This window comes from Labeo rohita, chromosome 1 (assembly GCF_022985175.1).
Source record: "Labeo rohita strain BAU-BD-2019 chromosome 1, IGBB_LRoh.1.0, whole genome shotgun sequence".
NCBI lineage: Eukaryota > Metazoa > Chordata > Actinopteri > Cypriniformes > Cyprinidae > Labeo > Labeo rohita.
The window spans coordinates 10,620,953-10,644,079 of NC_066869.1; the positions used below are offsets into that span (position 1 = coordinate 10,620,953).

A 23,127-nucleotide genomic window follows, 5' to 3' on the forward strand; every position below is an offset into this window, starting at 1 on the left:
TACAACACGTAACTACTTTTGCCAACTTTTTCCAAGTGTTACAACAATGGAACCGTATCCACAACATTACTAGTGATTTCTAATCACCTAAGAATATAAAAGCTCAAAGTATTATCTAAAGACAAAGATAAATTGTCTTAGATTGTCAAAGTTTAATTTGAAACTCAGTTCCTGATACAACAATGGATATTTGTGTGTTTTTCGTGTTTGTCAGGAGGAAGTAGATGTTTGGTGTGATTACTCAAAACTGCTGGTCTTCATCATACTGCAGCACATCAGCATCACAGCAAGAGAGACCTGATAAAGAGTTACAAGAACACAGTTGAAGAGTTCAATCAAACCATCAACAGCTTACAGAACGAAAAACACCAACTGCAGAACAACTTCAGCTCTTTGAGTCAGACGATTAAATGGAGCTGGAGACCAAAGTCACTTCTCTAAGTGAGGAACTGATTGAAAGAAGCATCTAAACGAGGTTAGTGCAGGCATTTATAAAGGAATTTTATGTTGTCTTTTAAATTTTTATTTTTAATCAAACATCAATTTTATAAAGTACATCATGTCCTTTGTGGTTCAGGTTGGTTTTTATGTCCAATGAGTTGAAGAGCTGGTATGACAGAAGGGCACAGGAGGGAGGATTGGTGCTGATCTGGTCATTATCAATAGCTAATAAAATGCAATGAATTATTATTAAATTGATATTTCTGTGTTTTGGTCATTTCAATTCATTTGTTCATTCACCACAGAAAGAGCATGGATTGGTTTGTCAGACATAGACAATGGGGGCAACAAGAAATGGGTGGATAATTCAACACTAAAAAAAGGGTAAGTGATGAACATCCCCTGTATATTTGTTTTTGATTCTCGCTATAAAAATGAGGTCATCACAACCTTCAGAAGACAGCTAAAGACAAAACTTTTCCACAAACACCACAAATAAAAATACTGTAAGTGCTGTAAATTCAATCAAAAATAAATAAATAAATAAAAAAAACATTCTTGTTATAAATAAATAAAACGTCTTCTCGTTTGTATACTTTTGTGCACTATAAGTTCTGCTCAAGCTTCTGTATTATGTTAGTTTACTCTTGAAACATGCTGTTGGTGTTGTTGATTCATTCATTTGTTTTCCTGAAAAACTAAACATCTGATACATGTTGTTCAGGTTTTGGTTCGAAGGTGAGCCAAATAGCTATGGAGGGGATGAGGACTGTATTGAACTGAATTATAATAGAGAGACCCTGAACACCTGGAATGATGCCCCATGCTCTGAGATGAAGAAAGGGATTTGTGAGAAATAGGTTCATCTTGTCCTGTTCTGGTTTTGCTTCTATTATCTGATGCAATCATTCTTATTGTAAACACATAATTTCTGATTTAATCCCTTCCTTTAAAAAAAAACTGTTAGCTGATATGTATTTTTCAGAAGGAAATTGCATAACATTCTTATTACTGAAATAAACTACTGTCTTATAGTGTAAATGTGGGTGATCTGAGACACCAATACCTCATCAGAGTGTTTATGTTTTGCTCCATTAAAAGCAGCTCTATAATATTATGATCTTATTCTGGCTGTTATCATGAGTCTCATTTGTTGATCTGAAGTGTTGAGGTGACGATCACAGTAAACTACACAAGTCTAAAGTGTCCAGACTGCAATTATTCACCCTGTTATTCTGATATTGAGTATCTGTAAAACTGCTTTTGAGTTGACTTGCTTTCTGTTTGAATAAAATGTTCGATGACCATCATTAACTTGCCATTTTTGTTTTCATTTCATACTTCCTCCTTGTTTATCTCCTGTATTACTCTATGGAGAGATTTCCTTCAGTCCAGCAGGAGCAGCAGAGAGCAAGTTTATCAGACTGAAGTGATCAGAGAGGAAGGCATTTGCTGCTATGTTTCCTGCATCATCAGTATAAAGGTCCAGTTTGGCCTGTTTATATCTGTTTGAGTCCATTTGAGTCTTGTTGGTTTTTGAAGCTGATAACATGTGGTTAAATGTACAATACACAAATATAGTAGTATGGCTCTACAGAGAGTTTTTAAGTGTGACTGAACAACGCTATTCACACCAAAGGCCAGTGTGAAATGAAGCTACTTCCTGTGCAGATTTCGCCCTTTTGAAAAACACTACTGATTATTCTTAAAATCACAGTTCATCTGTGAAAACGTACTGCAAGACATAGTGAACAATGGAATTAGAGGCCACTTACGGAAATATTGAATACAGAGATATTAGGAACACAACTGGACCACAAACTCAGAGTCACGGCCAGGATGAAGGAAAAGATCTAAAGTGCAATAAGCAGAAAATTATTTAAAAGCAGAAATGGTGTAGCAGATGGTGTTGTTAATAGTGTCAATGATGAGAAAGGTGAAAATGTTAATTCTCAGAACAGCGTCAATTTATTTATTTATTTATTTTCATTTTCATTTTTCAGTCACCTGTGAACAGCTGGAATGATCACACATGCACAGAGAAGAAAAAATGCATTTGTGAGAGTTCATCGAGTCTTGTGGTTTTTCTTCCGTTATTGAATGTAATCATTCTTATTGTAATTGTTTTAATCCCAGCCTTCAAAAAACAATCAGCTGATCTGAAATTTATTAGAAGGAAAATGTAATACTGTCATTATTTTCTTGCTTTTAAAAAACTTCTGTTTCTCATGGTGTGAATTAGGCTGATCTGAGACACCAAACCTCCAACATCTTCATGTTTTGCTTCATCACAAGCAGCTCTATATTAACATGATATCATTCTAACTGTTTTCATAAGTCTTATTTGTTGGTCTGAAGTGTTGAGGTGACAATCACTGTGAACTACAGAGGTATAAATTATATTTACTATTGTCCTGAATTTGTCTGTTAAACTGCTTTTAAATTGGTGAAAATGGCAGAACAGTGACACCTACTGAGAAAATGAAAATATGAATATCCTGTTGTCACCCATTTGTGTTTAATAGATGCAAACAGGAAGTCATCATCCCACATTCTATATTTTTTAATCATCATCCTCTCTGTCTCTTAATGCCACAGTGATGTAGATTAAGAACATTGTTTATTTTTCTGTCCAGGTCTTGTCGATTGCCATCAATACAAAAGCCCATTTAGGCCTGAGTTTGAATCATCTTGATGATCACTGATTTCTCTTGTCGGATGCTGTAGCTGCAAACTACAAATGATCAAACTTCACATTGCTTTGACAACATGAGGTTGAATATGCAGTAAATATGCAGCCATACAGTAGTATGAGTTTACAGAGAGTTTTGGAATGAGAATGAAACTCTAGATTTTTCTGAGCCTGAACTAATGAAACCACTTCCTGTGTAGGGTTCGCACTATTTAAAAACACGGTACACATTATAAAGACCACAACTCATCTGTGCACATATACTGTACTTTACTGTAAGTAAGAGCAAATAATGGAATCAGGGACCTTTTATGTATGCAGAAATGTTAATAACAGATCTGGACCTCGAACACAGAGTCGCTGCCAGGATGAAGGAAAAGCTCAAAAGCAAAGTAAGCAGATCATTTTGTTTAAAGCAGAGACGGAGTACCACACGGTTTCGCTAATGTTTGAGGGGATGAAAAAACTTACCAATAAAATCAATCATTGTTTTATTCGAAACCTCTATTTTATGTTTACGTTTTCAGCATACTTCGCTGTTTGTGTGTTTTACCGTATACAGTACAGTAGTGTTACGTTTACAATACTTCTAGATTTTCATGAATATAAAACAACATGCTCTTTAAAAAGCCTCATAATTTATCTACCAACCAAGGTAGATTACTTACAAAGGTTGATTTGAGATGTTATATCTAATAATATGCAGTGAATTGTTGATAATTGCTATATGTGTGTTTTGTTCGTGTTTGTCAGGAGGAAGTAGATGTTTGGTGTTGATGACAGTGAGTCTCGGGCTCATTTGTGTTCTTCTGCTGGTCTTCATCATACAGCAGAAGATCACCATCACAGCAGAGAGAGACCTGATAAAGAGTTACAAGAACACAGTTAAAGAGTTCAATAAAACCATCAAAAGCTTACAGAACAATTACACTGATCTAATGATTGAAAAACACCAACTGCAGAACAACTTCAGCTCTTTGAAGAAGACTTTGAAGAAACTGGAGCTGGAGACTAGAGTCACTTCTCTAAGTGAGGAACTAAAGAAAGAAGCATCTAAACAACATCAGTGCACTTATGATTTTGTTGTTGTTTCCTTGCTTTTATTTTATCTTTCATGTACACAGTTTTATAAAGTTCATGTTTCTGTGTGGTTCAGGTTGTTTTTTCATGTCCACTGAGTTGAAGAACTGGTCTGACAGCAGGCAGTACTGCAGGGATCGTGGTGCTGATCTGGTCATTATCAAGAGTGAAGAGAAGCAGGTGAGTTTGTGTGAGTGTCTGTTACTGGATGAGAGGAATCACACTTATTCCTGTTTTTATTCACACACAGAGGTTCATTTCTTCACTTACCACAGAGAGAGTGTGGATTGGTTTGTCTGACACCGAGCAGGAGGGCAACATGAAATGGGTGGATAATTCAACGCTGCAAAAAGGGTAAGTAATAAACATCACTATGTGTATTTATTTGTTTTAGTCTTTTTGATTCTCATTGTAAATAAGACACTTTAAATTCTGTAAATTCTATAACAAAAAGTTGTCTTCTCTCTTTTATTTTTCTGCATTTTCATTTCTGGTCAAGCTTCTGTATTATTTTTTTTATTCTTGAAACGTGCTGTTATACTGTGAGTATTGTTGATTCATAATTTTGTGTACCTAAAAAAATGAACATCTGATACATGTTGTTCAGGTTTTGGCTCACAAATGAGCCAAATGATACTGGTGGAGATGAGGACTGTATTGAACTGAATTATAATAGAGAGCAGTCGGGATGGTCACCTGTGAACAGCTGGAATGATCACACATGCTCAGAGAAGAAAAAATGCATTTGTGAGAAATAGAGTTCATCCAGTCTCATGGTTTTGCTTCCATTATCAAATGTATTTGTTCTTATTGTGAACGCATAAGTTCTGTTTTAATCCCTGCCTTTAAAAAAACAATCAGCTGATCTGAAATTTGTTAGAAGGAAAATGTAAAATTGTCATTATTTTCTTGCTTTTAATAAACTTCTGTTTATTAAACTAAATAAAACAAGTAAGCGTTACTCTAGCTCTAGAGTAATGCTTACTTGGTTTAAGGCAATCGGTTTGCATGGTTTTAGCAAGTAAATTAGATTTCTGTTACTACTCTAAGTAACTTAAGAGCTTCGAACATCCATTAAAAATTAATTAAAAAAACAATGTTCCATTCATATCACACATACAATTACACATACATTTAAGGTAGTGACAGTTCAAAGTTAAAGGTTTTTTGTTTTTTTGTTGGTTTTCCAGTGCCATTTTAAATACAAAGCAACAACAATTAGGAGTAGGAGGATGAGTTTAAGTATGGCACTGGGTTGGCTGCACACATTGCCAGTGGTTTATATAATTAAAGTTCAAAAAGTCACTTTAGTTTTAGGGTTTTTTTCTGTCCCTAGTCAAGCACCACACTTTAAATGAACCTCCAAGTTTTTTCATGGTATTAGGGCAGTCCAACTGCAGCAGTAATCCAAAAGTACCAAATGACAGTTCAGAAGCAAACAGCTGATGTAGATTCTGGAGTTTTTTGCAGTACTATCCCGAACAATGACGGCAGAAGACACAGGGTCAAGGCAGAGAAGATTTAGAGAAGTACATAATCTTCAATGGTGGTCAGCAACCCAACAGATACTACACTCTTAAAAAATAAAGGTGCTTTAAAAGGTTCTTCACAGAGGAACCATTTTTGGTTCCACAAAGAACTATTCAGTCAAAAGTTCTTTAAAGAACCATCTCTTTCTTAACTTTTTATAATCTGAAGAACCTTCTTTCACCACAAAGAACCTTTTGTGAAACAGAAAGGTTCTTCAGATGTTGAAGGTTCTTTATGGAACCATTTAGACAAAAAAAGTTCTTCTATGGCATCGTGAAGCACCTTTATTTTTAGGAGTATGATGCCCAGACTGCCTCAACATCAGACACCTGTATAAAAAACAAACAAAAACAACATTAAGTAGGGAAATGTGGATGATTAGTTGTCAGTGTTATCTGTCCTGCCTACTCAGTAGTTCACCCAGTATTGACCCATGACTTTTGTTCATTTTCAGAACACAAATAAAAACATTTTCAATGAAATCTGAGAAATTTCTGGCCTTCTAATGAATGACTATTCACCCTAAGCTGTAGAAAGTTGATCATATGAAGCAATCGGCTCTCTTCAGAAGACTTGAGCCGCCTTTCCACCATCAGGCCAAACCGTTCTCATTGCTTAACCATTCCATTCTCTGGTGATCTGGATAAAATTGTAAATTGAAAAAAATAACTTAAAATCTACATGTGTTTACTGCATCAATTTGCAAAACAGAAAACTAACTACAAAATTTTACATTTGTGACAGTAAAAAAGCACCTAGTGTGGACAGAATCACTTATCTTTTGTCTACATTACACACAGCCCATGCACAAAGTAGGCCTAAGTTAAAATTATCAGTACACAGAAAGATACATTCACACACATTATTTTTTGATAACTTACCTTAGTATCTTTGTCCAGTGGTAAAAATGCAAACAGTCTCTGCTTCTTTTCCCAGCTTCAGCAAATTCTTCACCAATTAGCCAGAGCCAACCGATGTCAGCAAAATTCAAAACATTGCTTGTTGCGCATGCTCTAACTGTCCTCATTTCTTCTTCTGTGGTTTTGTTGCACATTAGCAACACATTAGTGCACTGCTCCTTATTCTTCTTACATTAGCGCACTGCTGCCTCTCACTGGTGTATTCATGTCATTGGTTTCGTTGTGGCTACTTGAACATTTTAAGTAAGCCTCACTCAAAGCAGCAAGTAAACTGTTGTATTCACCTTGAAATTAGCTGTAACTTAATAAACCCTAGTAAGTAAAGCAACTAAATAAAGACATCTAATAATATATAAGTAGGGTACACTATGCTGTTATACTGTTATTATTGCTGATTCATTAATTTGTTTTCCTGAAAAACTAAACATCTGATACATGTTGATGAGGTTTTGGTTCAAAGGTGAACCGAATGACTATGGAGGGGATGAGGAGTGTATTGAACTGAATTATAATAGAGAGCAGTCGGGATGGTCACCCCTGAACAGCTGGAATGATCAGTCATGCTCTGAGAAGAAGAAAGGGATTTGTGAGAAATAGGTTCATCTTGTCCTGTTCTGGTTTTGCTTCTATTATCTGTAAACGCAATTTAATCCCTGCCTTAAAAAAAAAAAAAAAAATATAGTTTCTCCTGGTGTAAATTAGGGTGATCTGACTCACCAAACCTCTGATGTGTTCATGTTTTGCTCCATTAAAAGCAGCTCTATATTATTATGATCTTATTCTGGCTGTTATCATGAGACTCATTTTGTTGATCTGAAGTGTTGAGGTGACAATCACTGTAAACTACAGAAGTCTGAAGTGTCCAGATTGCAATTATTCACCCTGTTATTCTGATACTGAGTGTCTGTAAAACTGCTTTTGAGTTGACTTGCTTTGTTTAAATAAAATGTTCAATGACCATCATTAACATAGTAAACTTGGCATTTTTGTTTTCATTTCATACTTCCTCCTTTTGTATCTCCTGTATTACTCTATGGAGAGATTTCCTCCAGTCCAGCAGGAGCAGCAGAGAGCAGGTTTATCAGACTGAAGTGATCAGAGAGGAAGACAAACATCAGATCCAGATCACTTGCTGCTGTTTTTTCCAATAGGGTCTGGCTGCAGACATCTGCACCTGCATTCTCAGATGCACTCTCAGATGTCTCAAAAAATAAATAAATAACTAAAATAAAGTAAAAAATAAAGTGCAGGTGACGTCAATTCCGGAAGTGCAGTTGTCTGAGAGTGCAGGTGCAGATGCAGATGTCTGCAGCCAGACCCTTCTCGTTTTTTCTGCATCATCAGTATAAATGTCCAGTTTGGCCTGTTTAAGTCTGTTTGAGTCCATTTGAGTGTTCACAGACTCCTTTTGTTGGCTTTTGAAGCTGATAACATGTGGTTGAATGTACAAAACAAATATAGTAGCACAGATCTGCAAAGAATTTATTCTTGTCGAAGGCCTGTGTGAAATAAAACCACTTCCTATGTAGATATAACACTCTTGAAAACACTAATCAACATTTTAAAGATCACATCTCATCTATGAAGACGTACTGTCCAACACAGTGGATAATGGAAGCCATTTATGAAAATACTAAACACAGGGAAATTGAAAACACAACTGGACCTCAAACTCAAAGTCACGGCCAGGAGGAAGGAAAAGATCTAAAGTGCAGTAAGAAGAAAATTATTTTGAAATCAGAAATGATTTTGCAGATAGTGTTCTTGATAGTGTCACTATGAGAAAATGAGAAATGTCACATACAATTTTGAAATATTTCTTCGAATGAAATGTCACTGTTTCTGCTTTTAAATTAAGTATATTAACATTGATTTTTTTTTATGTACTTTTTCAAAGTGTTGATGTTCACAAATTTTGTCATAGGACTTCCAGATGACAAAAATATACACATAAAACATTAAAAGGCATGTCTATTACCAAAAGCTAGTAGATTATCTTTACAGTGGTTGATTTGAAACTTAATTTCTAATAACATTAAGAGCATTCATTGATATTTGTTTGTTTTGGTCGTGTTTGTCAGAAGTAGATGTTTGGTGTTGATCACAGTGAGTCTCGGGCTCATTTGTGTTCTTCTGCTGATCACTGATAAAATAAAATGTTCAATGACCATCATTACCATAGTAAACTTAGCATTTGTTTTCACACTTTGTTTTCATTGCTCCTTGTAAATCTCTTGTATTGCTCTATGGAGAGATTTCCTCCAGTCCAGCAGGAGCAGCAGAGAGCAGGTTTATCAGACTGAAGTGATCAGAGAGGAAGACAAACATCAGCTCCAGAGCATTTGCTGCTGTGTTTCCTGCATCATCAATATTTTTACAAGTATGGGTACTTGCAATTAAAAATGTTTATTCAAAGAACAATATGTCTTTCTTTTTGCATTTATATTAGAAGTATTAACATGGAATTAAGTTAATTTACTTTTTCAACATGTTCTTGTTTGAATATTTTACCATATAGCAACTATTTGAAACATTGTGTTAGCTGGCTAGCTAACTAGCTACCTGATGCTAACTTGAGGTAAGTTTTAAATATAAAATCTAAATATTTTATTCAACCAACAAGTTAGAATTCATTTAATGGAAAAACAAAGGATTTGATGTTCAGAACAGAGTAACTACAGAAACTGTCCATTGCTCCCTGGGGGTGTTTTACCTCACTGACTATGTTTGAGAAAAAACAAACAAAAAATGTAATGCTGAAAATATAATTATACTTTTATAAAATAACACTTTTTTTGTCGAATTTGAAAAAACATTTACTGTAAAATCCGTTTTCTCTCAAGTACATCACCAATGTAAGCTTCTGAGGTGGATTCTCTTAAAGGGGTCATCGGATGCTAAGTTCACTTTTTCATGTTGTTTGAACATTGATGTGTGTTGGCAGTGTATGTACAAATCTACCCTATAATGAAAAAATCCATGCAGTGGTTTTTAATTAATCTGTAAAAAATAATACCCCCTTTTTCAAATCGAGCCATTCTCAGATGCCTGTTGTTGTGGCGTCACACAGACAGAGGCCGCTCCCACGATAGTTGATTGACATGAGCTCTTACCTCAGATCAGCTGTAACAGTCCAGCCTCCATGTTTTGATGCCGGAGCAGGGATGTAAATTAGACAACAATATCTCCGACTGAGCAATTGAGGTGTTGTGTTACCATAGTGGTTGTCATTTACCCGCGAATCATTTGTAATCCAGCTTCACTTACAGCAAAAGTGAGTATAAGGAGAGCTCATTTGCATTTAAGCCTTGACCAGAATGAGAATCACAAAGCTGAATTTGGCAATGTAAAAAGGGTGTTGTTTTACACTCCCCCTAAAGAATTATATCAACTTGTGGGAAATGGGCATCCGATGACCCCTTTAAACTGCTTTTAAGTTGGTGAAAATGGCAGAACAGTGACACCTACTGAGGAAATTTAAAAATGAATATCCTTTTGTCACCCTTTTGTGTTTAATAGCTGTAAACAGGCAGTCATCATCCCACATTCAATATTTTCTGCCATATCTTCTGTCTCTTAATGCCACAGAACATTATTAATTTCCTACCAGGTCTAGTCAATTGCCATCAATACAAAAGCCCAGTTAGGCCTGTGTTTAAGTACATCTTGCTGGTCACAGGTTTGCACTATTTAAAAACACGGTAGACATTATAAAGATCACAGCTCTTCTGTGCACACATACTGTACTCTACTGTAAGTAAGAACAAATAATGGAATCAGGGACCTTTTATGTATGCAGAAATGTTAATAACAGATCTGGACCTCAAACACAGAGTCGCTGCCAGGATGAAGGAAAAGTTTGAAAGCAAAGTAAGCGAGAGTGTGACATGGTTTCGCTAATGTTTGAGGGGATGAGAAACTTACAAAACAAATCAATGTTTGTTTTATAAAAGAACATGCTCTTTAAAAAGCCTCATCATTTATCTACCAGCCAAGGTAGAGTTTTTACAAAGGTTGATTTGAGATGTTATATCTAATAATATGCAGTTGATAATTGTTGATAATTGATATTTGTGTGTTTTGGTCGTGTTTGTCAGGAGGAAGTAGATGTTTGGTGTTGATCACAGGGAGTCTCTGGCTCATTTGTTTTCTTCTGCTGATCTTCATCATACTGCAGCACATCACCATCACAGCAGAGAGAGACCTGATAAAGAGTTACAAGAACACAGTTGAAGAGTTCAATCAAACCATCAACAGCTTACAGGACAATTACACTGATCTACTGAATGAAAAACACCAACTGCAGAACAACTTCAGCTCTTTGAGTCAGAAGAAACTGGAACTGGAGAGCAAAGTCACTTCTCTGAGTGAGGAACTGAAGAAAGAAGCATCTAAATGAGGTCAGTGCACATACGATTTTATGTTGTCTTTCTTGTTTTTTTTTTTTTTTTAATGTACACAATTTTATAAAGTTTGTTTCTTTGTGGTTCAGGTTGTTTTTTCATGTCCACTGAGTTGAAGAGCTGGTCTGACAGCAGGCAGCACTGCAGGGATCGTGGTGCTGATCTGGTCATTATCAAGAGTGAAGAGAAGCAGGTGAGTTTCTGTGAGTGTTTGTTACTGAATGAGAGGAATCACACTTATTCCTGTTTTTATTCACACACAGAGGTTCATTTCTTCATTCACCAAAGAAAGAGCATGGATTGGTTTGTCAGACATAGACAATGAGGGCAACATGAAATGGGTGGATAATTCAGCACAAAAAAAAGGGTAAGTGATGAACGTCACCGCTATATTTGTTGGTTTTAGTCTTTTTGATTCTTGTTATAGAAATGAAGCCATCACAATCTTCAGAAGACAGCTTAAAGACAAATCTTTTCCACAAACACCACAAATAAAAATACTTGTGCTGTAAAGAAATTCCATAAAAAACACAATAAATAAATAAATAACTTGTCTTCTCTTTTGTATACTTTTGTGCACTTTAAGTTCTGCTCAAGCTTCTGTATTATGTTAGTTTACTCTTGAAACAAGCTGTTGGTATTGTTGATTCATTCATTTGTTTTCCTGAAGAACTGAACATCTGATACATGTTGTTCACTATGAGGACTGGATGGGGGATGAGGAGAAGAAGAAGGGGATTTGTGAGAAATAGGTTCATCTTGTCCTGTTCTGGTTTTGCTTCTATTATCTAATGTAATCATTCTTATTGTAAATACATAATTTCTGATTTAATCCCTTCCTTTAAAATAAACTGTTAGTTGATATGTATTTTTCAGAAGAAAAATTGCTAAAATTAACATTATTTTCTTATTGCCGAAATAAACTACTGTGTCTTATAGTGTAAATTAGGGTGATCTGACACACCAAACCTCTGATGTGTTCATTTTTTGCTCCATTAAAAGCAGCTCTATATTATTATGATCTTACTCTGGCTGTTATCATGAGTGTCATTTGTTGATCTTAAGTGTTGAGGTGACGATCACAGTAAACTAAAGAAATCTGAAGTGTCCAGATTACCCTGATTCACCCTGTCATTCTGATATTGAGTGTCTGTAAAACTGCTTTTGAGTCGACTTTCTGTTTAAATAAAATGTTCAATGACCATCATTGCCATGATAAACTTGCCTTTTTTGTTTTCATTTCATACTTCCTCCTTGTATATCTGCTATATTTCTCTAAGGACAGATTTTCTCCAGTCCAGCAGGAGCAGCAGAGAGCAGGTTTATCAGATCCAGAGCGCTTGCTGCTGTTTCCTGCATCATCAGTATAAATGTCCAGTTTGGCCTGTTTAAATCTGTTTCCATTTGAGTTGTTGGTTTTTGAAGCTGATAACATGTGGTTAAATGTACAAAACACAAATATAGTAGTATGGCTCTACAGAGAGTTTTTAAGTGTGACTGAACAACTTTATTCACACCAAAGGCCAGTGTGAAATGAAGCTACTTCCTGTGCAGATTTAGCCCTTTTGAAAAACACTACTGATTATTCTTAAAATCACAGTTCATATGTAAAGACGCACTGTAAGACATAGTGAAAAGTGGAATTGGAGGCCATTTATGGAAATGTTGAATGCAGAGATGTTAGGAACACAACTGGACCTCAAATTCAGACTCACAGCCAGGATGAAGGAAAAGATCTAATGCACAGTAAGCAGAAAATTACTTTAAAGCAGAAATGGTGTTGCAGATGGTGTTGTTAATAGTGTCAATGATAAATTGTTACATGCAATTAAAAATGTTTATTCCCAGAACAATGTCTTTTTTTTTTTTTTTTTTCATTTAGGCTGTCTAAGATGTACTAACATGAAATAATTTTTATTTACTTTTTCAACATGTTCTTGTTTAGATATTTTACCGTATAGCAACATTACTGTTACTGTATAGCAGTATTCTTATAAAAGAATAAAAAAAAAGCTCTACATCATCATGACTAAAAAAGTTTTAATTGATATTTGTGTGTTTTGGTCATGTTTGTCAGGAGGAAGTAGGTGTTTGGTGTTGATGACAGTGAGTCTCGGGCTCATTTGTGTTCTTCTGCTGATCTTCATCATACTGCAGCACATCACCATCACAGCAGAGAGAGACCTGATAAAGAGTTACAAGAACACAGTTGAAGAGTTCAATCAAACCATCAACAGCTTACAGAACAATTACACTGATCTAATGATTAAAAAACACCAACTGCAGAACAACTTCAGCTCTTTGAGTCAAACAAAATTAGAGCTGTAAGAAAAAAAGTCAATGATCTCACTGCTGAGAAAAGCCAGTTAAAAGGAAACATTGAATCTTTTAACCAGAACAACCTTGAGTTAGAAAGCAAAGTCAGGTCTTTGAGTGAGAAACTGAAGAAAGAAGAGTAAAAATGTATAAAATGCATGTTTGTGTGATTCAGGTTGGGTTTTCATATCCAATGAGAGCTGGTCTGACAGCAGGCAGTACAGCAGGGATCATGGTGCTGGTCTGGTCATTATGAACAGTGAAGAGAAGCAGGTGAGTTGTGAGCATGTCACACCTTTGTTTATCAATTTGCACTGGCTACCAATAGCTGCTTGCATAAGGTTCAAGGCATTAATGTTTGCCTACAAAACCACCACTGGCTCTGCACCCTTTTACCTAAATTCACTACTTCAGACTTATGTGCCCTCAAGAAGCTTGTGTTCTGCAAGTGAACGGCACATTCACTTGCCCAAAGAGGCACAAAATCACTTCACTTCACTTTTCCATATCCTGGTGGAATAACCAATGACCAACCTAACTCAATCCGAGCAGCTGCGTCCTTAGCCATCTTCAAAAAACGTCTAAAAACACATCTCTTCCATCTTTAATTGCCCCTTTAGCTCTAGTACTCTCTATTCTAAATCTATTTTTTAAAGGGGTCATCAGATGCCCACTTTCCACAAGTTGATAGGATTCTTTAGGGTCTTAATGAAAAGTCTTTGGTTAAAATTTCTCAATTCTAGTGTAAAAAAACACCTTTTTTATCTTGTCAAAATCAGCTATGTTCACAGCAACATATTCCAACCAATCAACTGTCATGGGAGTGGCTTTGGTCTGTGTGCAGTCTGTCTGCTTGTTTTCCTAGAAAAAAAAAAAAAAAATAAAACTGTCACTAGCTATTTATTACATAATTAACAAAAAGCACAAAAAAGACATCTAACACTAGCTTCCTCAATTCTCCTATAATGGTGGAGATGAGGACTTATTGAACTGAATTATAAAAGAGAGCAGACGGTATAGTCTGTGAACAGCTGGAATGATCACACATGCTCAGAGAAGAAACAGAGTGTGAGAAATAGAGTTCATCCAGACTTGTGGTTTTTTTTCTTCCGTTATTGAATGTAATCATTCTTATTCTATTTGTTTTAATCCCAGCCTTCAAAAAACAATCAGCTGATCTGAAATTTGTTAGAAGGAAAATGTAAAACTGTCATTATTTTCTTGCTTTTAATAAACTGTTTCTCATGGTGTGAATTAGGCTGATCTGAGACACCAAACCTCCAACATCTTCATCTTGTGCTTCATCACAAGCAGCTCTATATTAACATGATATCATTCTAACTGTTTTCATAAGTCTTATTTGTTGGTCTGAAGTGTTGAGGTGACAATCACTGTAAACTACAGAGGTATAAATTATATTTACTATTGTCCTGAATTTGTCTGTTAAACTGCTTTTAAATTGGTGAAAATGGCAGAAGAGTGACACCTACTGAGAAAATGAAAATATGAATATCGTGTTGTCATCAATTTGTGTTTAATAGTTGCAGACAGGAAGTAATCATCCCACATTCTCTATTTTTACCATCATCCTCTCTGTCTCTTAATGCCACAGTGGCGTAGATTAAGAATATTGTTTATTTTTCTGTCCAGGTCTTGTCGATTGCCATCAATACAAAAGCCCATTTAGGCCTGTGTTTGAATCCATCTTGATGATCACAGATTTCTCTTGTCGGATGCTGTAGCTGGAAACTACCAGTGATCAAACTTCATATTGCTTTGACAACATGAGGTTGAATTTGCAGTAAATATGCAGCCATACAGTAGTATGAGTTTACAGAGAGTTTTGGAATGAGAATGAAACTCTAGATTTTTCTGAGCCTGAACTAATGAAACCACTTCCTGTGTAGGGTTTGCACTATTTAAAAACACGGTACACATTATAAAGATTACAGCTCATCTGTGCACATATACTGTACTCTACTGTAAGTAAGAGCAAATAATGGAATCAGGGACCTTTTATATATGCAGAAATGTTAATAACAGATCTGGACCTCGAACACAGAGTCGCTGCCAGGATGAAGTAAAAGCTCCAAAGCAAAGTAAGCAGAACATTTTGTTTAAAGCAGAGACGGAGTCCCACATGGTTTCGCTAATGTTTGAGGGGATGAGAAACTTACAAAAAAATTCAATTGTTGTTTTATTCGAAACCGCTATTTTATGTTTACGTTTTCAGCATACTTTGCTGTTTGTGTGTTTTACCGTATACAGTACAGTAGTGTTACGTTTACAATACTTCTAGATTTTTATGAATATAAGGCAACATGCTCTTTAAAAAGCCTCATAATTTATCTACCAACCAAGGTAGATTATTTACAAAGGTTGATTTGAGATGTTATATCTAATAATATGCAGTGAATTGTTGATAATTGATATTGGTGTGTTTTGGTCGTGTTTGTCAGGAGGAAGCAGATGTTTGAAGTTGATCACAGTGAGTCTCGGGCTCATTTGTGTTCTTCTGCTGGTCTTCATCATACAGCAGAACATCACCATCACAGCAGAGAGAGACCTGATAAAGAGTTACAAGAACACAGTTAAAGAGTTCAATCAAACCATCAACAGCTTACAGAACGAAAAACAACAATTGCAGAACAATTTAAACTCTTTGAGTCAGAAGAAACTGCAGCTGGAGATCAGCGTAAACAACCTCACTGCTGAGAAAGACGAGTTACAGATCAACTTCACAGCTTTGAGTCAGGAGAAACTGGAGTTAGAAAGCACAATCAAGTCTTTAAATGATGAACTGAAGAAAAAGATTTTAAAAACAGTCAGTAAAAATGTGGTTTTGTTTCTTTACTTCTCTTTATCTTTACACATATAGTTAAAACTTTTTTTTGTTTTTTTTTTTTTGGTTAGGAAATCTGTGCGGTCCAGTTTGTTATTTTATATCCACTGAGTTGAAGAGCTGGTCTGACAGCAGACAGTACTGCAGGGATCGTGGTGCTGATCTGGTCATTATCAACAGTGAAGAGAAGCAGGTGAGTTTCTGTGAGAATGTATGAAACTGAATGAAAGGAATCACACTTATTCCTGTTTTTATTCACACACAGAGGAATATATCTTCAGTCATCAGTGAGAGAATGTGGATCGGTTTGTCTGACATACAGCAGGAGGGCAACATGACATGGGTGGATAATTCACCACTGAATCAAGGGTAAGTACTGAAACAACTACAGGAAACCATGGTGGATTTATTATGAAGATAATACTCTTCCACAAACACCACAATCAAAGATTTTTAGCAAAATAACTCTTTCTTGTACTTTCTCCACCAACTTCACTTTTGCTGTAGCTACTGTACAAAGTTTATTTTTGATACATGTTATTCAGGTTTTGGTTTGGAGATGAGCCAAATAATGCAGGTGGAGATGAGGACTGCATTGAACTGATACCTGGAGTGGTACAAGACAGCATCCTGAACTGGAATGATCTGCCATGTTCAGAGAAAAGAAAAGGGATTTGTGAGAAATAGGGTTGATTCCGTCTTATTAAGGGATCAGCTGTGATTGTGATCTGCTTTGTTTCTGACGGGGATGTTTTAAGACAGTTCGCTACTTTATTTTATATTAACTGTGCTTTTACAATATCAAATGCATTTTCTTTAGCATACAAGTGTAAAGTGTTCCAGATTGCCCTAATTTACCCTATTATTCTGATATTAATGTCTGAATAAAATGGTCAAAAAACATTATTAGTAATGTTAACCTATAGCATTTCCTCCAGCCTAAAGAACAGATTTATTCCACTCAAGTAATTATAAATAAAGTGAAATATCAGATCCAAAGTGTTTGCTGAACTGTTTTTTTTTTTTTTCCTTCAATTTATGGATGTTTATGTATCAGTATATATCAATATACCTAATTCCATTTTTAAAGTATATCCATGTAATATTTTTTAGAGAATTGCATGATCAATTACAAACTAACGGTGCATTCCAAAAAGTAATTTTGTGCCCTTGAAAGACACTATGATAAGGGGAAGCCACATGAAGTGTTATGAAATAAAAAGTCATTAACTTCACCACTTCACAAAGGCTGTTAGCATATATGCCAGCTCACTTCAAAGAAAGAAATTTACCATTCATGAGCACCTGACACTTTTTTTTTTTCAAGCTAGATGGCGAGATTTTGAGTTCACATGGATATAAAAAGACTATTTCAAGTTGTTTTGGTTTTGATGTGATGCACGTTTATCCTGTATGAAAAATACTTTAATATAGGTTTCATAAGCAATTAATTTGTTTTATAGCATAAGTGTAGCCCAGGGGTTCTCAACTCTGGCCCGTGAGATACATTTTCCTGCAGAGTTCAGCTACAACCCAGATTAAACACACCTGCAAACTATAATTAGTAAACCTTACTTTTAAAAAAGAGCATGCAAATCAATTGCCTTGAAAAAACAAGTAAAATAAGAATAGTACCTTGTACCATAGGCGGAGTTTAGGGGGGGCTGAGGGGGGCACTGCAATTGCTTGAGTCCCATTCAAGTAACAAGAAAATACAACGTTAAACTCACTTATCCTATAAATTAATCATGGAACTTTTATTAACAAAACAAATAAAAATAGCTTACACCATGCTATATGCTTAATACAAAATAACAAATAACTTAGGCTAGGCCTACATAAATTTTAAATAGCACAAAACTGAAAATCGGTAAACACTGTGGAACCAAATAAATCTAAGAAGCGTAGAACGTTTATTAGCAAAACGAATAAGAAAGAAATTACACAAAGTAAAAATCAGCAAACACTGTAGAACCAAATTAATAAGAAATGAATGTTCAAAATTTCGAAAAAAAAAAAAAAAGTATTCTAATAGCACACTTGAATAAACTTCTTTTTCGTAAGGGTCCCCATGCTCTGAGAAGAAGAAGGGGATTTGTGAGAAATAGGTTCATCTTGTCCTGTTCTGGTTTTGCTTCTATTATCTAATGTAATCATTCTTATTGTATACGCATAATTTCTGATTTAATCTCTGCCTTTAAAAACAAAAACTTAGTTTATATGAATTTTTCAGAAGGAAATTGCAAAAAGTAGCATTTTTTTTTTTTTATTGCTGAAATAAACTATGGTTTCTCATGGTGTAAATGTGGGTGATCTGATACACCAAACCTCTGATGTGTTCATGTTTTGCTCCATTAAAAGCAGCTCTATATTATTATGATCTTACTCTGGCTGTTATCATGAGTCTCATTTGTTGATCTGAAGTGTTGATGTGACAATCACAGTAAACTACAGAAGTCTAAAGTGTCCGGATTGCAATTATTCACCCTGTTATTCTGATACTGAGCGTCTGTAAAACTGCTTTTGAGTTGAATTGCTTTGTTTAAATAAAATGTTCAATGACCATCATTAACATAGTAAACTTGGCATTTTTGTTTTCATTTCATACTTCCTCCTTGTGTATCTCCTGTATTACTCTATGGAGAGATTTCCTCCAGTCCAGCAGGAGCAGCAGAGAGCAGGTTTATCAGACTGAAGTGATCAGAGAGGAAGACAAACATCAGATCCAGAGCATTTGCTGCTGTTTTTCCTGCATCATCAATATAAATGTCCAGTTTGACCTGATTAAGTCTGTTTGAATCCATTTGAGTGTTCACAGACTCGTCTTGTTGGCTTTTGAAGCTGATAACATGTGGTTGAATGTACAAAACACAAATAAGCACAGCTCTGCAGAGAGTTTTTAAGTGTGAATGAAGGACTTTATTCTTGTCGAAGGCCGGTGTGAAATAAAGCCACTTCCTATGTAGACATGACACTCTTGAAAACACTAATCACCATTTTAAAGATCACATCTCATCTGTGAAGACGTACTGTCCAACACAGTGAATAATGGATATAGAAGGCATTTATGTAAATACTGAATGCAGGGAAATTGAGAACACAACTGGACCTCAAACTCAGAGTCACGGCCAGGATGAAGGAAAAGATCTAAAGTGCAGTAAGAAGAAAATTATTTGAAAGCAGAAATGATTCTGCAGATGGTGTTCTTGATAGTGTCACTATGAGAAAATAAGAAACGTCACATACAATTTCAACTATTTCTTCGAATGAAATATCACTGTTTCTGTTTTTAAATGAAGTATATTAACATTGACTTATTTTTATGTACTTTTTGCACAAATTTGTTCACAAATTTTATCATAGGACTTCCAGATGACAAAAATATACTCATAAAACAATAAAAGGCATGTCTATTACCAAAAGCAATTGTAGATTATCCTTACAGAGGTTGATTTTCAAACTTAATTTAATAACATTAAGAGCATTCATTGACATGTGTGTGTTTTGTTCATGTTTGTCAGGAGGAAGTAGATGTTTGGTGTTGATCACAGGAGTCTCGGGCTCATTTGTGTTCTTCTGCTGGTCTTCATCATACTGCAGCACATCACCATCACAGCAGAGAGAGACCTGATAAAGAGTTACAAGAACACAGTTGAAGAGTTCAATCAAACCAACAGCTTACAGGACGAAAAACATCAACTGCAGAACAACTTCAGCTCTTTGAAGAAACTGGAGCTGGAGACTAGAGTCACTTCTCTAAGTGAGGAACTAAAGAAAGAAGCATCTAAACAACATCAGTGCACTTATGATTTTGTTGTTGTTTCCTAGCTTTTTTTTTTTTTTTTTTTTTTTTTTTATCTTTGATGTACACAGTTTTATAAAGTTCATGTTTCTGTGTGGTTCAGGTTGGTTCTTCATGTCCAATGAGTTGAAGAGCTGGTCTGACAGCAGGCAGTACTGCAGGGATCGTGGTGCTGATCTGATCATCATCAACACTGAAGAGAAGCAGGTGAGTTTGTGTGAGCGTTTGTTACTGAATGAGAGGAATCACACTTATTCCTGTTTTTATTCACACACAGAGGTTCATTTCTTCACTCACAAAGGAGAGAGTGTGGATTGGTTTGTCTGACACCGAGCAGGAGGGCAACATGACATGGGTGGATAATTCAACGCTGAAAAATGGGTAAGTAATAAACATCACTATGTGTATTTATTTGTTTTAGTCTTTTTGATTCTCATTGTAAATAAGAAACTTTAAATTCTGTAAATTCTATAACAAAAAGTTGTCTTCTCTCTTTTATTTTTCTGCATTTTCATTTCTGGTCAAGCTTCTGTATTGACCATTCTGTATGTATCCATTAATTTGTTTTCCTGAAGAACTGAACATCTGATACATGTTGTTCAGGTTTTGGCTCAAAGGTGAACCGAATGACTATGGAGGGGATGAGGACTATTGAACTGAATTATAATAGAGAGCAGTCGGGATGGTCACCCCTGAACAGCTGGAATGATCAGTCATGCTCTGAGAAGAAGAAGGGGATTTGTGAGAAATAGGTTCATCTTGTCCTGTTCTGGTTTTGCATCTATTATCTAATTTAATCATTCTTATTGTAAACGCATAATTTCTGATTTAATCCCTGCATTTAAAAAAAAAAACTTTTTGATAATTTGATATTGAGTGTCTGTAAAACTGCTTTTGAGTTGACTTGCTTTCTGTTTGAATAAAATGTTCAATTACCATCATTACCACAGTAAACTTGGCATTTTTGTTTTCATTTCATACCTCCTCCTTGTGTATCTCCTGTATTACTCTATGGAGAGATTTCCTCCAGTCCAGCAGGAGCAGCAGAGAGCAGGTTTATCAGACTGAAGTGATCAGAGAGGAAGACATCAGATCCAGAGGGTTGTGGCTAAAAGGGATACAGCTCCAACCAGAAACTAACAATGAAATGAATTGTTATTTGTATTAGATTGTGTTTTTTAACGCCTACTCATACCCCAATCCTAAACTTAGCCCTTACTATAATAATAATAATAATAATAATAATAAAAACTGTATTGTTGTTGTACAGTGTGACAAAAGTAATGTTAGATTGATGTGTGCATGCCCAGTACCTAGAGCTGTATTCCTTTACTGATCCAGAGCATTTGCTGCTGTGTTTCCTGCATCATCAATATAAAGGTTCAGTTTGGCCTGATTAAGTCTGTTTGAGTCCATTCACAAACTCGTCTTGTTGGCTTTTGAAGCTGATAACATATGGTTGAATGTACAAAACACAAATATAGTAGTACAGCTCTGCAGAGAGTTTTTAAGTGTGAATGAAGGACTTTATTCTTGTCGAAGGCCAGTGTGAAATGAAACCACTTCTTATGTAGACATAACACTCTTGAATCAGCATTTTAAAGATCACATACTGTCCAACACAGTGGATAATGGATATAGAAGCTATTTATGAAAATGTTGAATGCAGAGATATTGAAAACACAACTGGACCTCAAACTCAGAGTCACAGCCAGGATGAAGGAAAAGAACTAAAGCGCAGTAAGAAGAAAATTATTTGAAAGCAGAAATGATTTTGCAGATAGTGTTCTTGATAGTGTCACTATGAGAAAATGAGAAATGTCACATACAATTTCAACTATTTCTTTGAATGAAATGTCACTGTTTCTGCTTTTAGATAAAGTATATTAACATTGACTTATTTTTTATGTACTTTTTCAAAATGTTCATGTTCACAAATTTTGTCATAAGACTTCCAGATGACAAAAATATACACATAAAACATTAAAAGGCATGTCTATTACCAAAAGCAATTGTAGATTATCCTTACAGAGGTTGATTTTGAAACTTAATTTAATAACATTAAGAGCATTCATTGATATGTGTGTGTTTTGTTCATGATTGTCAGGAGGAAGTAGATGTTTGGTGTTGATCACAGGGAGTCTCGGGCTCATTTGTGTTCTTCTGCTGGTCTTCATCATACTGCAGCACATCACCATCACAGCAGAGAGAGACCTGATGAAGAGTTACAAGAACACAGTTGAAGAGTTCAATCAAACCATCAACAGCTTACAGGACGAAAAACATCAACTGCAGAACAACTTCAACTCTTTGAGTCAGAAGAAACTTGAACTGGAGGCCAGAGTCACTTCTCTAAGTGAGGAACTGAAGAAAAAAACATCCAAACGTGGTCAGTATAGATATGTTTTTTTTTTTCTTTAATGTACACTGTTTTATGAAGTGCTTATTTATTTGTGGTTCAGGTTGGTTTTTCGTGTCCAATGAGTTGAAGAGCTGGTCTGACAGCAGGCAGTACTGCAGGGATCGTGGTGCTGATCTGGTCATTATCAACAGTGAAGTGAAGCAGGTGAGTTTGTGTGAGTGTTTGTTACTGAATGAGAGGAATCACACTTATTCCTGTTTTTATTCACACACAGAGGTTCATTTCTTCATTAACCACAGAAAGAGCATGGATTGGTTTGTCAGACACAGACAATGAGGGCAAAATGAAATGGGTGGATAATTCACCACTGAATCTGAAGTAAGTGATAAACATCACCTGTATATTTGTTTGTTTTAGTCTTTTTCATTGTTGTTATAAAAATGAGGCCATCACAACCGTAAGAAAACACCTGAAGACAAAACTTTTCCACAAACATGACAAATAAAGATACTTCAATACTGTAAATCTAATTAAGAAAACTCTTTCTCTCTCTCTCTCTCTCTTATACTTTTCTGCACTTTAACTTCGGCTCAAGCTTCTGTATTGTTAGTTTACTCTTGAAACATGCTGTTATACTGTGAGTATCGTTGATTCATTAATTTGTTTTATTCTGAAAAACTGAACATCTGATACATGTTGTTCAGGTTTTGGTTCAAAGGTGAGCCGAATGACTACAGGG

The 23,127-nt window shown here is 35.5% G+C and overlaps 3 protein-coding genes across 7 annotated transcripts in view; all 3 read left to right on the top strand.

The window, feature by feature from the left end:
- The window catches only part of LOC127165104 (CD209 antigen-like protein C), a 44,867-nt gene extending 32,586 nt beyond the window's left edge, over positions 1-12,281 (top strand). Inside the window, exon 6 of one of the 2 annotated variants that reach the window (XM_051109429.1) lies at positions 11,819-12,281. The gene's annotated coding sequence lies outside the window, so the exon portion shown is untranslated. Of the gene's footprint in view, positions 1-1,301; positions 1,401-11,818 lie in introns of those variants that run through there. The other variant, XM_051109437.1, reaches the window with a different exon arrangement.
- LOC127165121 (CD209 antigen-like protein E) lies at positions 3,374-20,888 on the top strand. Of its 4 annotated transcripts, none has more exons than XM_051109448.1 (5): positions 3,374-3,525; positions 3,887-4,162; positions 20,130-20,233; positions 20,304-20,407; positions 20,630-20,888. In XM_051109448.1, exons 1-5 carry the CDS (start codon positions 3,426-3,428, stop codon positions 20,679-20,681), a joined length of 636 nt encoding a protein of 211 aa, XP_050965405.1. In that variant the 5' UTR covers positions 3,374-3,425; the 3' UTR covers positions 20,682-20,888. The 4 variants fall into 4 exon arrangements, with proteins under 4 accessions (XP_050965405.1, XP_050965400.1, XP_050965413.1 ...); XM_051109443.1 differs by lacking the exons at positions 20,130-20,233; positions 20,304-20,407; positions 20,630-20,888 and adding exons at positions 4,290-4,393; positions 4,464-4,567; positions 4,821-7,334; XM_051109456.1 differs by lacking the exons at positions 3,374-3,525; positions 3,887-4,162 and adding exons at positions 8,248-8,377; positions 19,746-19,984.
- A 769-nt stretch (positions 20,889-21,657) lies between these two features.
- Positions 21,658-22,770, top strand: LOC127162706 (CD209 antigen-like). Its single transcript, XM_051105555.1, has 4 exons — positions 21,658-21,766; positions 22,134-22,382; positions 22,489-22,592; positions 22,663-22,770. Exons 1-4 carry the CDS (start codon positions 21,658-21,660, stop codon positions 22,768-22,770), a joined length of 570 nt encoding a protein of 189 aa, XP_050961512.1.
- Positions 22,771-23,127: the final 357 nt, after the last annotated feature.

What these genes read in the sequence shown, in the direction of transcription:
- LOC127165121 (XM_051109443.1), top strand. Translation starts at nt 3,426, where the DNA reads ATGGAATCAGGGACCTTTTATGTATGCAGAAATGTTAATAACAGATCT. An exon ending in TCAAGAGTGAAGAGAAGCAG is followed by an intron (nt 4,394 to 4,463) that starts GTGAGTTTGTGT and finishes ATTCACACACAG; the next exon opens with AGGTTCATTTCTTCACTTAC. An exon ending in AATTCAACGCTGCAAAAAGG is followed by an intron (nt 4,568 to 4,820) that starts GTAAGTAATAAA and finishes CATGTTGTTCAG; the next exon opens with GTTTTGGCTCACAAATGAGC.
- LOC127162706 (XM_051105555.1), top strand. Translation starts at nt 21,658, where the DNA reads ATGGATATAGAAGCTATTTATGAAAATGTTGAATGCAGAGATATTGAA. An exon ending in AGGAAAAGAACTAAAGCGCA is followed by an intron (nt 21,767 to 22,133) that starts GTAAGAAGAAAA and finishes CATGATTGTCAG; the next exon opens with GAGGAAGTAGATGTTTGGTG. An exon ending in TCAACAGTGAAGTGAAGCAG is followed by an intron (nt 22,593 to 22,662) that starts GTGAGTTTGTGT and finishes ATTCACACACAG; the next exon opens with AGGTTCATTTCTTCATTAAC.